At 50.2% G+C, this 13251-nt stretch overlaps 1 protein-coding gene across 1 annotated transcript; it reads left to right on the top strand.

Moving 5' to 3' along the window:
- Window positions 1–4759: 4759 nt before the first annotated feature.
- Window positions 4760–12978, top strand: LOC144175374 (solute carrier family 22 member 6-like). Its single transcript, XM_077704457.1, has 3 exons — window positions 4760–5491; window positions 9078–9110; window positions 12934–12978. Exons 1-3 carry the CDS (start codon window positions 4760–4762, stop codon window positions 12976–12978), a joined length of 810 nt encoding a protein of 269 aa, XP_077560583.1.
- Window positions 12979–13251: the final 273 nt, after the last annotated feature.

The following is a 13251-nucleotide window of genomic DNA, read 5'->3' as shown; positions in this document are numbered from 1 at the left end:
CGTCGCCGCCGCCGCGCAGGTAGCGCCGCCGCGCGGTCCAAGCCCCTGTGAATACACCCTGTTCGATCGTTTGTAATCTGCACATTCATTATCGTGGCAAGAATTCCTTAGTATTTATTTTTCATTCAAAACGCTTCCATCAATTGAAAATTTACTCTGCACCGGGCTGCAGCATTGCAGTGCTATTTGATTTCTTAAAAACGGGATTTTTTTTTGCGAGAGACCCAGGATTGCTGTTACAAAAACAAGCGCAAAGTTGAATCGCGGAAGAGCGAGCATTCGTCAATGTTTTTTTCGCTTTCATAAGGACGATTTACCGCACTGTTTGTTGCAAAACACGATACCCCAGCGCTACTTGAACAAACAAGAGCCGTGAGCCAAATATTCATTGCATAAAATAAGAAACGCACATGAAGTGAAACGGAACACGCGTGTTGCGGCTGCCCGAGCGACTGATTTTTCAAAACTTCGATTTGCGTGCGGCACCATTGATGGCTCGGTAAGCTTTAGAATGTAATTCATTCTAGGAACCATTAAAGAACATCTGCGCAAACTCAAAAGCACATATAAATAACAACAAACCCGGCGCACCGTTTCGTCTTCATCGTCGGCAGGCAAACATACGATTCGGTGGCGAACTTTTAACTGCGCTCCTGGTGCCGTTGCGATTGCGTTTTGGACGCGTAATATGTCTCCGCGAAGCCGTACGGGAACCGGGGCAACGCAGACAAGTCAACACACCATTCATCAGTCATTACGTGCGACAACACAGCACGAGACGTGCAGCGAGTCACCAAGAAGCGATAACACGCACGCGCAGCACCTTATAGCACACGTATTCCCGACCGGCGCTATCCTTAAACATGGCGTCGAAGCGAGGGTTCGATTCGGCTGCGACAGAGGGCAGCACTTTTGTATAAGGCCTATACCCTGGTATTTTTGTAACACCTGATGTAACACCCGTCACGCGCACTTTGTGAACGATGAAAAGAGTAGGTGCAACCAAAATGATAAACTCTTATGTTTGGTTTTCATTCTTGGGCAAATTGCTGTTAGTGGGGCGTCTACCATTTCTTGGAGGAGAGAATGCCCAATCCCCATGAAATGGTGAGAAATCTGGGGTGTTTTGCCCAAAGCGGTATGCAATACAAACACAAAAAAATATCTAATAATATGTGTATGCTGTGAGCCTGTGAGTTGCGCAATAGTACCTCCATACGTTGAAAATTATATGAAGGAGGTTTTTGGCAGATGTTTGGTTCATGACTGGAGGGTTTTATTGGGTAGTGTCATGTGCTATTAAGATGTCTAGGCCACAATATATTTATGATCATTTTAAAGCCGAGCTTTATTGTCCTCAGTGATGCCGTTGTGCGCCAATACGCCCGGGAGGAAAACCGTCTTTCTTTGGCGATGATGATGATTGTGGGTGAAGTTCACAAAGTGAAAACGCTTGCCTGCGAATCTTGGCGACAGCTCCATTACGCCCCCTTCGCTAAAGGTTGAAGTGCAGCAGAGGGAGGAGGGACGCAGGCGGTCGACTCGACAGCGGGGCGTGAACAGGCCTAACGTCACGTTGTGAATTAAGCATCAACAGCCGCTACCCGGCTGATACTCAAAGAGCTCAACATACCCACTCGCACGGTCACAAGCATCTCTCGCGATACTACGCCAGACCTCTCCTTGAGCAACCAGCAGGTGACGTGGGTATGGCGAAACAAGCAAGAGGCACCCGGCAGTGATCATTTTCTGATTGAATGAGTCATTCCAAGCCTTGAGCTAGTCCGCACAGTGGAACGTGCCGTCCTGGCAGACTGGCCCGGCTTTCGAAAAATGAGGTCGTCGCGCCGTACAGAGGACACCGCAGTTCGGACGGAGGGAGATCAATATTCCGCATGGATAACTCAACTCATTCAGGACCACGCCGCCGGTAACACTAACATCAAAACAACTACCGACAGTCCCTGCGTAGACGCGCACCTTTTACACATATGGGAAGCTAAACGCAGCCTGCAAATGCGCTGGAAAGAGCAGCGGCACATTAAAAAACTCCGCCCCCGCAGTGCACAGCTCACTGAAAAGGCGGCAAAATACGCACGCGAACTGTGCCGTGAGAGCTGGCTGTCCCTTCGTGACGCCGTCGACAACCACGTGATCACACTTCAAAAACTTGGAAAATTTTTCCTTACTTCCTTGACCCCTCCACTTCGAAGGCAGCGTCATCAAAGCAACAACGTGCCCTCCTGCACAATTACTCAACCGGCACACTTATGACGAACCTCGAGGAAAATTTCTTCCCGCCCGCTCCGCAACAGCACCACATAGACTACGATGGATCGCCGAACCTCGCACTGGATCGAGACATCCTTATCTCGGATATACGAGATCCTCACCGTCCCGCACACGGAAAAGCACCGCGCCAGGCCCTGATGAAATTTCCAACAAGCTACTAGCTAACCTCGACTACGACTCCCTCGTGTCCCTCACCGCGTGCCACAATAGTGTGTGGCGAGAGGGCAAGATCTCTGGAGAATGAAAACTCGCCTACGTTGACCTCATTCCCAAACCGAACACTCCTCCATTGACAACCTACGACCTATATCACTAACATCCTGCGTCGGTAACCTCATGAAGCATATCGTCCTCGCTCGCCTCCAGCGTCACCTAGACGATCAGGACCTCATACCAGCCTCTATGTTTGGATTCAGACCACACCTCTCCACCCAGGACATTCTCCTCGAGATTAAAGAACAAGTCATGGCCCAGGCCACCCGACACCCCCCGTGGCAATGCTGGCATTGTACTACAAATGGGCCTTTGACAACGTCTCGAGCACTGTGAATTCTCGTTTACTACTCTACCTAGAGTGACACCCTTGACCAATCCCCCGTATTGGACTATATCTATTCTGTACCTTACCGAACAGTAACACCGAGCATTTGGTGAGCCCGTACGTGGCGGCGTCAAATCACCCTTTGGATCAATTTAGCAAGAGCGTGAACTTTACGTTGCGACCTTAGGAAACGCGCTATTTCAAGCCTTCCAAAATCCAAAAAAATTACACCATCTTCCCGTGGGGAACCCTGATGAGGATGCGAAGCATCGTGGCGGCTCCGTGTGGTTCCATTGTGTTGCCGTTATGTTGAGTGATCTGGTTTTTACTAGCGCCAGAGGGAATTCCGCGTCCGGGTCCACACCGGTGGCAAAGGCACGCAAGTGCTGTTGTGTTACGGTGAGTAGGCGGTGGTTCTCGAGGCGCCGAAACTCGTCCATCATGTTCTTGTCGATGTTGTCTCTGTGGTAGAATCAGTATTCTACGCCAGCTTTGGTGAGGTAAAGGTTGTTGACATTGGTGCACCGGCTGAGAGCAATGTACATGCCCTCCTCTTCGCAGCTTTGTCTTCTCGTTCTTCTTCTTCTTCGGCGGTTCCCCTACGGGAAGATGACGACGGTGGTTGAACGCGAACCTATCTCGTGATGGATTCTTTGGTTGGCCAATCCCTAGGGGCATCTTGCCACAATCAGCATCAGAGGCGCTGCCGGCGGGGCTGGTTGAGCTGCAAGGCGCGTGGCGCTTCCCGCCACAGCTTTCCCACGGGAAATTCAGCATCCCCCTCTAAATTTTTCAGTTCGTCGTTTCCGTTGACGTTCAGCTTCGCGTGCCTTCGTTGTATCAGTAGCTTCTTGACGTAGTTTGAATGAGTCAATGACATAGGGCGCGTTCGTAGCACTTGCTCCTGTCCCGGATTTGTACCGCAGTGGGAAGAGCACCGCGTACCTCTCGTTGCGTCCAGAGAGTCGTGGGATCGAAACCGGGCGCCGCTAACTATTTCTTTTTTTATAGTGTAGTATCACGGAGCTGTGGGTGTCAGGAGGAGAGTTGCGCATGCGCAGTGAGCGTGTGGACGGCGCCGCCATCAACGACGGAGGAGCAGGCGATCCTAAGAAATGCTCCGCATTTAAAATTATCTTGAATTTACTTTGGCCTACAGATTTTATTAGCAAATATCATCATCATCACCAGCCCACTCAGGAACACCGCAGTATTAAGGCCCTCCCATTGACTACCAACCGCTCCTGTCCAGCGCTGCACGAGTCCACATTTTACCATCCAATGTCTCTCTTTCATCCCTCCATCGGGTTAATGCCTTCCCTTCGTGTAGACCCATCTGTTGGTATCCACTCTGTTACCCTAATGTCCACCGGTTGTCGGTACGTCTCACTACATGGCCAGCCCTTTCTTTTTTGTGTGTGTAACTATGATTTCTACTCTAATTCCTTCTCTGATCCATGTAGCTCGTTTTCTATGCCTGAGTGTTATTCCTAATAAAACATTACATGCTCATGATTTAAACATCGGCAAAAAATTTTAATTTTTTTCAACGTATGAACTAACAATGCAAAAACTCGCAGGCATAAAACATATTCAGAACAATACACATTACTTGGGTTGCGATTGAATTCTGTGAAGCGCATCGTTTTCAGAAAAAATACATCCCAGCTTTCTCACAATTCCATGGGTTCAGGCATGTCCCCCTGCAAGAACTGCAAGGTGCCCTACTAAAATAAATTTGCGTAATCATGAAAATAAAACAAAACGTTTGTTCTGTTAGTTGCACCTCCTTTTTTCATCATTCAAGAAGTACGAGTGATGGGTATTACATTTATCGGTACAAAAATACAAGGCTGAGCTGGACAGGTGCTTTACTGGTATTGACGTGCCATTGTACTGCATGAATGACGAGGAAGAAGAACAAGAATGGACGCCACGGATGCGACCGTTCTACGCACCATTCCAGTTGCGGAGGACGCCTCACAGGACCACCGGCACCCCAGCAGCAACGAGCTGCCATTCGGTGACGGCCTTTTCCAACTGCTGGTCGTCTTTAGTGCTGCAATCGGATCGTGTAGCTTCCTGCTCCAACACCGAAGCTTCAAGATCACGTTCGCTGTCATGGATCACTGGTGCCAGCGGCCTGAGTCCTTCGCCAATGTCAGCGTGGAGGAGTGGGTGTGGCTGGCGACCCCCCTGGACGACGAGAACAAACACAAGCCGTGCTTCGTGCGCGACCCTCCAGATGGAGGTTACAAAAGCCGCGTCGTCCCTTGTTCCTCATGGGAGTTTGACATGGCGCCATACGGACAGAACGCCGTGAGCGAGTGGAACCTGGTATGCGACCGAGCCTGGCAGCTCTCCGTCGTCAGCGTCGTGTACTGCGCAATGTGCATCACCGCGCTCATGGTTGCCGGAATCGCAGCCGACCACGTCGGCCGTCGGACCGTCGTAATCCTGACGATTCCGGTCGTGATAATATCGGGCGCAGCGAGCGGCATTCCGGAAGGCTTCTCCTTCTTCGTGGCCGTACGCAGCATCGTCTCAGCCGGGACGTGTGCCCTGGTTCCTCCGCTCTTCGTGCTGCTTTACGAGGTGTCGCCTACTCACAAGTTCACCTTCTACGTAGCGCTAGTCTCTCTGGCCTGCATAGTGATGGTACCGGCGACACTTCTGATTGCGGCACTCGGAAGAAGTGGCTGGGCGAGGATTCAGCTCATGCTTTTGATCCCTACCGCTGCGACGCTTGTCCTGTTGTGCACAGTCTACGAGTCACCCGCCTGGCTTATAGCGAGCGGTTCCTTGAAAAGTGCCGAAAAGATTATGTCACGTGCCGCGCGCCTCAACAAAATCATGCAGTCACATTACCACGAGAAGGCCGCACTGCAGAAAAATTGGCCACCGGAGCAAGCCGCATGGGAACGGAGAGGGTTTTGTTCGCCGAGATACATGGTACAAACCGTTGTCATAGGCTACATGTCGGTGACAATCACTTGCGTCTTTGCTGTATTCGTCGTTAGTGAAATCATCAAAACTAACCTTCCGACAAAAGTAGTGAGCACCACCTTCTCGGCCGGTGTGCTGCTGCCGGTGCTCATTTACCTGCCGATCTTGGGCCCGAAACGAGTCGTCGTCGTTTCTGGACTTCTACTGAGTTCCGCGACTGTCGGCCTAGCGGGAACATACACGCAGGAAGAAACGGCGACCACGGACGTGTTCTATGTCATCATGCGGGTATCGGTAATTGTAGCCATGGCAGTGCTTTTTCAACTTATTATTCGATTGTACTCCGTGACAACTCGCTGTACAGCAATCAGCCTTTTCCTGAGCAGCATGATTCTCGGCGACACTATAGCGCAGATATTATCCGTTCCAGAGCACCTCAAGAGGCTATTGTTTGCAGTCACTGCGTTTGCAACAGCGCTATTTGTGGCTTTGGCCGAGTATTTGCCTGGACAGGCGGGAATGCCAGCCGTTGCAAGGAGACGCTCCTCTGACACCACTTCTCTTGTTCTCACCGCTGCAGCATTTAGGCGCTCACTGCAAGAGACCCTGAAACCACTTCCCAAAGGACCTGCGGAGGCACGCGCATCGAGGACTTCGGTCACCGGTTCTGAGATGTATAAGAAATCGTATACAAGCCGCAATAATAGATCACTCGACTCTCAGACAGGGATCTTCGACCTGCCATTTGCGTCATCACGGGAAGAATTCATGGGAAGGCGTGTTTCCCGAGAGCCACCTACCCTCACGACCCGCCATCCTTGGGACAAACAAAGAAGTGGTCAGACTAGGAATGCTCTTTAGTTAGGGATGGCTTTGTTTTCGTTGCTAGTCTCGTAGCCTTGTGGACGTTTTAACTACCCGTGGGATATACTATTCTTGTCGCACATGCGTGACTGCACGCTGCGGGACAAGAAAACAAACTAATATATGATCTAAATACAGCTAGATGATGTAAAGTGCATGTCGTTTCTTGTTTTTCTTTTCCTATGGTGCAGATAGTCTCGATAAAAGAAAGAGATTTAACTCATTGAGAAATTAGCACTACAAGGCAACTACGGGTGCAGCTAAACTGTTGTAGGTTCCATGATTACGTTACGCCTCTAAAGTGCGTGAAGTTAAGGCGAGGTGTTTTAGTGGTGGTACACTCGTATTGAAACATTAGTAAAGAAAATAATGTCTTTTTTTTTCAGGTTGGCAAGCGTTACACTGCTGCTCGCGCCTGAATCACAAGGTATTTCCTGGTGATTTCCTCTCCAAGCCACGAGATGGTCAGCCCGTGCTCCCACTGTCCTGTGGTAGAAGAAGATGGAGGGCGTGAGAGGCGGTCATTGCAATAGAACCTGCCTCACGTGTATGCCTGTACCATCGCCCATTGTGGAATTTTAAGTGCGAATGCACTTCTTAAGCGACCCTGAACCTGCGTCCACCGGCGATGTCCGCATAACATACCCACGTCGGGGATTGGCCAGGAATCTCCTCGTCTTCCTTGGCAACGGGGGGAGATGGGCGCGCGCTGCCTGGCCGCTGACATGGCACATACCCACGTGGGGGATTGGCCAGGAATCGGGCCTGAGAAGGGCTAATGCACCCGCTTAAAGGAGTACTGACACGAAATTTCAAAGCTGAGATGCGCTCTAGCAATCAAGTACAACGACAACACAAATAGGTGTCTGTGAATAAATGCATCTTTCTTTCTTTGTAGTTGTGTGTGTGTGTGTGATCTCTCTTTCGCGAACATTACCGAACCGCGCAAATTCAACTCGTGCATTCGCACTTTCACATTCTTCCCCTCGGGGAAATGCGGGGAATTTTGTACTTGCCCTCCGCTTATGTAATACCCCGCAAGGGACCCTTAAGGGTACAATAAATTATGATGATGATGATGATGATTTGCAGATTGCGGCACTTAGCAGGTGGTAAAGTCGTAGAGGTAGTAGAAGAGGGAATACGTGATGGCGGTAGAGGAGATGGTAGACGGTAGCGGGTTAGTCGCCCTCCATAATCGAATATCTGGGGGACTAAGTGAAGGTTGGGTAGTGGTAGTGTAGTCCAGACTGGTGGTAATGGTGAAAGATTTTCGTGCTGCAACTAGGGTAGCGGTTATAACCCCCCCTCGTGTCTGGCTCCGGCCGTCGCGCGACCCAACCAAATGTACGTTCGCTGATTCCTGGAGGCTCTGCCGGTCGGCAGTGCGCACCTATTCATCCAGAGCTCCCGCTGCAGCTATCAATATAGTGAGCTATGATGCATAATGCAGCCCGTTGGAACGCTGTGGTTATCGCGTTTCGCGGCAAATCTACGGTGCTGTATTTGTTGTCTTGGCGTGAGTGTATTTACGAAAAATTTATTTCCCGCAATTCAAGAAGTCTAGTGTTTATGGTTACTTTCCGAGCATGCGCACACGACTCCTAATTCGAGGCTTTTAATGCATGGCATTAAATGCTTAGTACCTTCTTTGCGCCACTGTAAAGTCCTGCATTTGCCCAAAAATGTATAATTGGCTTAGCTATCTGCGTGTTAAGGAGAGCGCGGGCTCCGGTGTGGCCCGCTTTCTTCGCAGCAAGGCCACAGTGGCCAGGGCTCCCGAGGATTGTTACATTGGTCTCTTCGGGAAGATGGCGAAAAATAGGAAAAGCTTGATGGGATGCGAGGCCGAATTGGTACCATCGGTACGCTTGCTGGGAATCCGTGATGATGGCCATGTAGGGCTCTTGTTGGTGGGTGGTGGTGGCGTTAATGACGGCAAGGGCCTCTTCTGTGGGAAGGTAGGTGCTTGAAGGTGGCTGCAGTGGTGAGGTCACCAGTAGAGCCCTGCGTGACTAGGATGGTGTATAAGCAGTTGGGAGTATGGGAGATATCCGTGTGGCTTGTCTGGGCATCAGTTCCAGATCAGCATCAGTTCCAGGCTAATGTGAAGACGTAGGCCTTGAAGTTCGTGGGTTGCGGAGGGGGTGGACCGCCGATGTTGCGAAAGACGTTCCTGCCAGTGGAAATAAGGCCAAACGTTGGCGTGCGAGGTTCGTTGGGGTTCGAGAGATTCACTCGAGGTATTATGGAGCCGATGTTTAAGTAGGCCATCGTTCGAGGTAAATGTAAGGAGGTCCGAGGCAGCTTTGTATGTTTTGCGGATTAGGAGGTCGAGTTTGCAAGTCTCTTGAGGTTTGAGATTCACAAGCAAGGTTCCATAGGTGAGACGGCTGACCATGGGCGCTTGTCTGGCTCTTTCTGGCTCTTTCAGACCGCACGCGGAGGCTGGGATTCGGCGTATAAGGTAAGTGAGCTCCGAGGCTATGCGGAGCAATTGGGGAGAAGGGCAGAGCCTGCACCAACCCACTCGAAGGGAACACCTATTATCCTGAGCGTGGTGGCTTGGGGATAAAAAAGACACTTATGGTGACTTCTAGGTCTGGTGTGGGTGGGGCCGGGCGCCCTCGTGTGCGGGCGCAGAGAACCATAAGGGAATATTTAGATGACTTACAGGTCACGCTAAAGTGCGGTGAAGGTAGGCGGCGGTGGTGTGGACTGCATGTTGGAGGTTGTCATGTTGCTCGCCGTTAGGCCTTGGGTGCTTCAAAGCATCAGATCTTCGGCGTTGAATGTGTGGAATAGGCCGGGAATGGCTCCTAGTTTGACGGTAAAATGAAGCAGAGCTATAATTAAGAGGAGGAGAGAGATAACTGATCCTTGTGGTATGCCCTTTACCGAAGTGGGGAATGTGGGATAGAGTAGAGGGACGAATCGGAGGGAAGCTGTTCTGTTTCCAAGAAAAGCTTTTACAGCTGGGAAGGTCTTTACGCCCCAGTTCATGGTATAGCTCCAGTATAGCTGCATGAGTGACGTTGTTGAATGCACGCTTGACGTCGATGGCTAAGACTGTTTTGGATGCGGTGCGGCTCGGGTGGTCAATCACCTGTTCCTTGAGCTATTGGAGGACGTCTTATGTAGATAGCTATTACCTAAAACAAAACATGACGAAAAAGCAGTGATTGCGCTCTACCGTACTTACGGTGCAGAGCTAAGCCTGATGGACAGGGTTTTCGAACGTTTTTCGTTGCATGAGGTCAAGGCGATTGGTCACAGAGTAGTCGGCACCAGCGACCTGTTGGTTTTTTTTCAATTAGAGTGATGTCCAAGTAACCACTGCTCACGGAGAGGTTCCTCTTGCCAGTGGTAATTGTAAAGTTGGAGGATATCTTGGAGGGCTTTTTCGTCGAGATTGTGAAGAGTGCGATATATAATCTGGTCTGTTCCTCGGGTGGTGCTGCGAGTGAGGCTGGCCACGACAGCCAGAAGTTCAGTGAAGGCGAAGGGGCGTCTAGTGCTGCGTTAGCTTGGCCCGTATAGCAAGTGTTGGGAGTGGGTGGGCAAGTACTAGGGTCACCAAAAGAATGATCACAGATCAACTTGGACATTACGTGGAAAGGGGCGGTGGGAGTGTTGCGGATCAGCTGGTGTATTCTGTTATTTGTGTACCGCTTAGTATTGGTGTTGTGGAGAACGGAGCGCAGCAGATGCATTGTGTTTTATTCGTGTGGATAATGCTTTCGACGCGATTACAAAAAGTAGTGCCAATTTTCTCGCTGCAAATCGGCGCCATATGCATACGCCTGGCGAGATGGGAGGTCTATGAGCTTTTTCAGTTTGTTTCTGCCGTTTTCATTGTTTTGTAAGCCTCCCGCGCACTTCTCATGTGAGCATGAGGTGGCGTTGACTGCCGGCGTCCTGTAAGTGAGGGCGGTTTCTTGTTTGCGCTGTTTAACAAGGTGTTCGAGGGGCTGGGTTCATTCACTTATTTTTTGTCAGATTGGAGGGAGCGGGGTTAGGTCGGGAGGCGCACAAGTCAGCCTATTGGCGGTGCCCGTAAGCGTCGTTTTCTTGTTGATTGTGAAGCAGAAAGAAACCAAAATAAAAGAGCCTTAAAAAACGAGAGAAGGCCAGAAGAAAACCCTGAAAACAACCAGCCGTGTAACCCCTCCTTCAAGGAAGTGCATAATTGGCGCGATTAACATGTATAGTAACTGCATGGTAACCAAATGCACCGACAGCGTAGTCAAAGCGAAAAAATAAAAATGTATGCACTGCCATCTCGGGTGCCTTCGTTGCTGTCGCTCGCTTGTGGCCTGCTTCTGGTTGACGAAACGAAAGCGACGTCCCGGTGCTGTCGCTGTCGACGCTTCCGGCGGCCTCTGTATACATATTTCTTTGCTAATTACCCGCCGCGGTGGCTCAGTGGCTAAGGCGTTGCGCTGCTGAGCACGAGGTCGCGGGTTCGATTCCCGGCCGCGGCGGCCGCTTTTCTGATGGAGGCGAAAAGCAAAAACGCCCGTGTGTACGAGATTTTGGCGCACGATAAAGATCCCCAGGTGGTCAAAATTAATACGGAGCCCTCCACTACGGCGCGCCTCATCGCCTGCGTTGCGTCGGCGCGTTAAACCCCACAATCAATCAATCTTTGCTAATTGCTATCCCCCACAGTACATATTTGCTTCCTCGGTGAGTTACGTCTTCCGAATCGCTCGTCGATATTGCAGCGAACCGTGCATTGGGTTTGTTTATTTGTGTTTTGCTTTTACCGCCCGGCGGCGCCGGTCTGTGTTATCTCCGTGCCAAGGGAAGCGCATGTTCCATTCTTTCTTTCTGGCCGCATGTGTTATCTGTTCTGATAGGGAGAGCATTCCGATCTAACGTGAACAGCCCGGAATAATCTTCTTGGATCTGCAATGTTCTCGATGCGAATCGACGGTTCGAGAACCACGCGCGCCGAAAGATAAAAAGCCTGCAGAGCAAATGCGGGGTATTCGATTCTGCGACGTTCGCCGACGCACGTCACTTTGTTGACCGCTGCTTCGCCGCCTCTGTATTCTTTTGAGTTGTTAGGGGAGCACAAGTTCGCTCCAATAAACTTGTTTCTTTTCCAAAACAACTGCGTCCTCCCTGGCTTCGTGACAATATGCATGTGGTTGCCCTTTGCCGTTAAAATAGCCTACATGAGAATAATTAATTGAACAGAACCCAAAACACCAAAAAATACAGAAATTAGGAAGAAATGCAGAAATGTTAAGCATCATTTCACAAACTCAAGAATATAGCGGTTAGCATATTTAATTGCTGAAGCAGCAATTGTTCTAGCTGGGCCTTCCAAAAGAAGCATTGTAAAAGTGTATAGCGAATGGAAACAGTCGCAAACCTACTACAAATAAGTAGCAACTCGCGTGATAGTCATGCAGAATAAAAATGATGCTCGAAGTGGTGGTGGTGGTGATGATAATGTTGATTAACGGGTGGACCTAGCCTTGCGTGGTATGCAGGCAATTGCTGTCCCAATTAACACCTTCTTGGACATCACCTTAGAGGGGCGTACGCTGTGACGTGTCTTTCCCGTTCCGAGCAAGTGTTGCCCCCATTCAAGATAACGCTGGAGCTATTTTTCTTTTTTTGCTATTTTAGGTGCGGAGCACCTTAGGACCGCACAATGTCCGTCCGCGTCCGTGCGCATAGCATTTACAATAACAAAAAATCACACAGGCACCGGCAGGATTCTAGTCTGTGTCTGGTAGACCAGACAGAGTTAGTGTCAGTCGTCTTACCCTTTGGGCTACGACCGCGAGTTAGTACGCGAGAGTCAAATGGCTTACTCCCTCGCTTGTAACAGTGCGAAGTACCTTAGAACCTCTCAATGTCCATCCGCATCCATCCGTGCGCACACCACCATTAAGTGAATATCAAGTGAAATTCGATTTGAGCCGTGAGTTGCAGTTTCATTTAGGGAATAATCAAGGTGCAACTCACGGCTCAAATCGAATGGTCGGGGCGCAAACCTAATGTCACTCGGGGTGACTTGGAAGTCATTTCGAGTCCCCATACTCAGCACCCTCACCATTATCTACAGAGTGGAGATGCTGCCTTTTTTTTTTTTCAATCTTGGCCAGTGGGTATGCTTGGCTTGAAAAAAGTGCGCCGGGGACGCTGGGCGGTCTGAGCGAGGCACGCACAACAAGCGCAAGGCATTTTCTTGATTTTTATCTGCCAGGAGGTCGCCGCAGTCTTGACCATTCTCTCTAAGTTGGTATGCTTGTCTTCACAAACCTGCGCAGGAGACGCCCGGCGGTCGTCGGGCGGCACGCACACCCGAGCGCTAGGAATTTTCGTGGTTTTGTTAACTGCCGGGCGGTCGCCGCGAGGCCTGCGTTCACGTGCGCGCTGTTACCCGGTCGCAACAGCGCGCTTGGCATTTTCTTGGTATTTTTTACTGCGGACAAAAAAATTACGATTTTCTAAACAGCTTCGCTGTTAAAAAACACCGGGGCACTAGTGCTATAACGCTTTGCAACTCGTACTAAAAATACATTAGGATACTCGTTTACGACTCGCACTGTTACGGTTCGTAAGGCGTACTAATAAAACGTCGGGAC

The sequence above is a fragment of the Haemaphysalis longicornis genome, unplaced genomic scaffold (genome assembly GCF_048455015.1).
Source record: "Haemaphysalis longicornis isolate Haplotype H1 unplaced genomic scaffold, Haemaphysalis longicornis Haplotype H1 scaffold_3, whole genome shotgun sequence".
Taxonomy (NCBI): Eukaryota; Metazoa; Arthropoda; class Arachnida; order Ixodida; family Ixodidae; genus Haemaphysalis; species Haemaphysalis longicornis.
The sequence above is the reverse complement of the archived record's forward strand: the minus strand, read 5'-3'. Positions and strand labels throughout refer to the sequence as shown.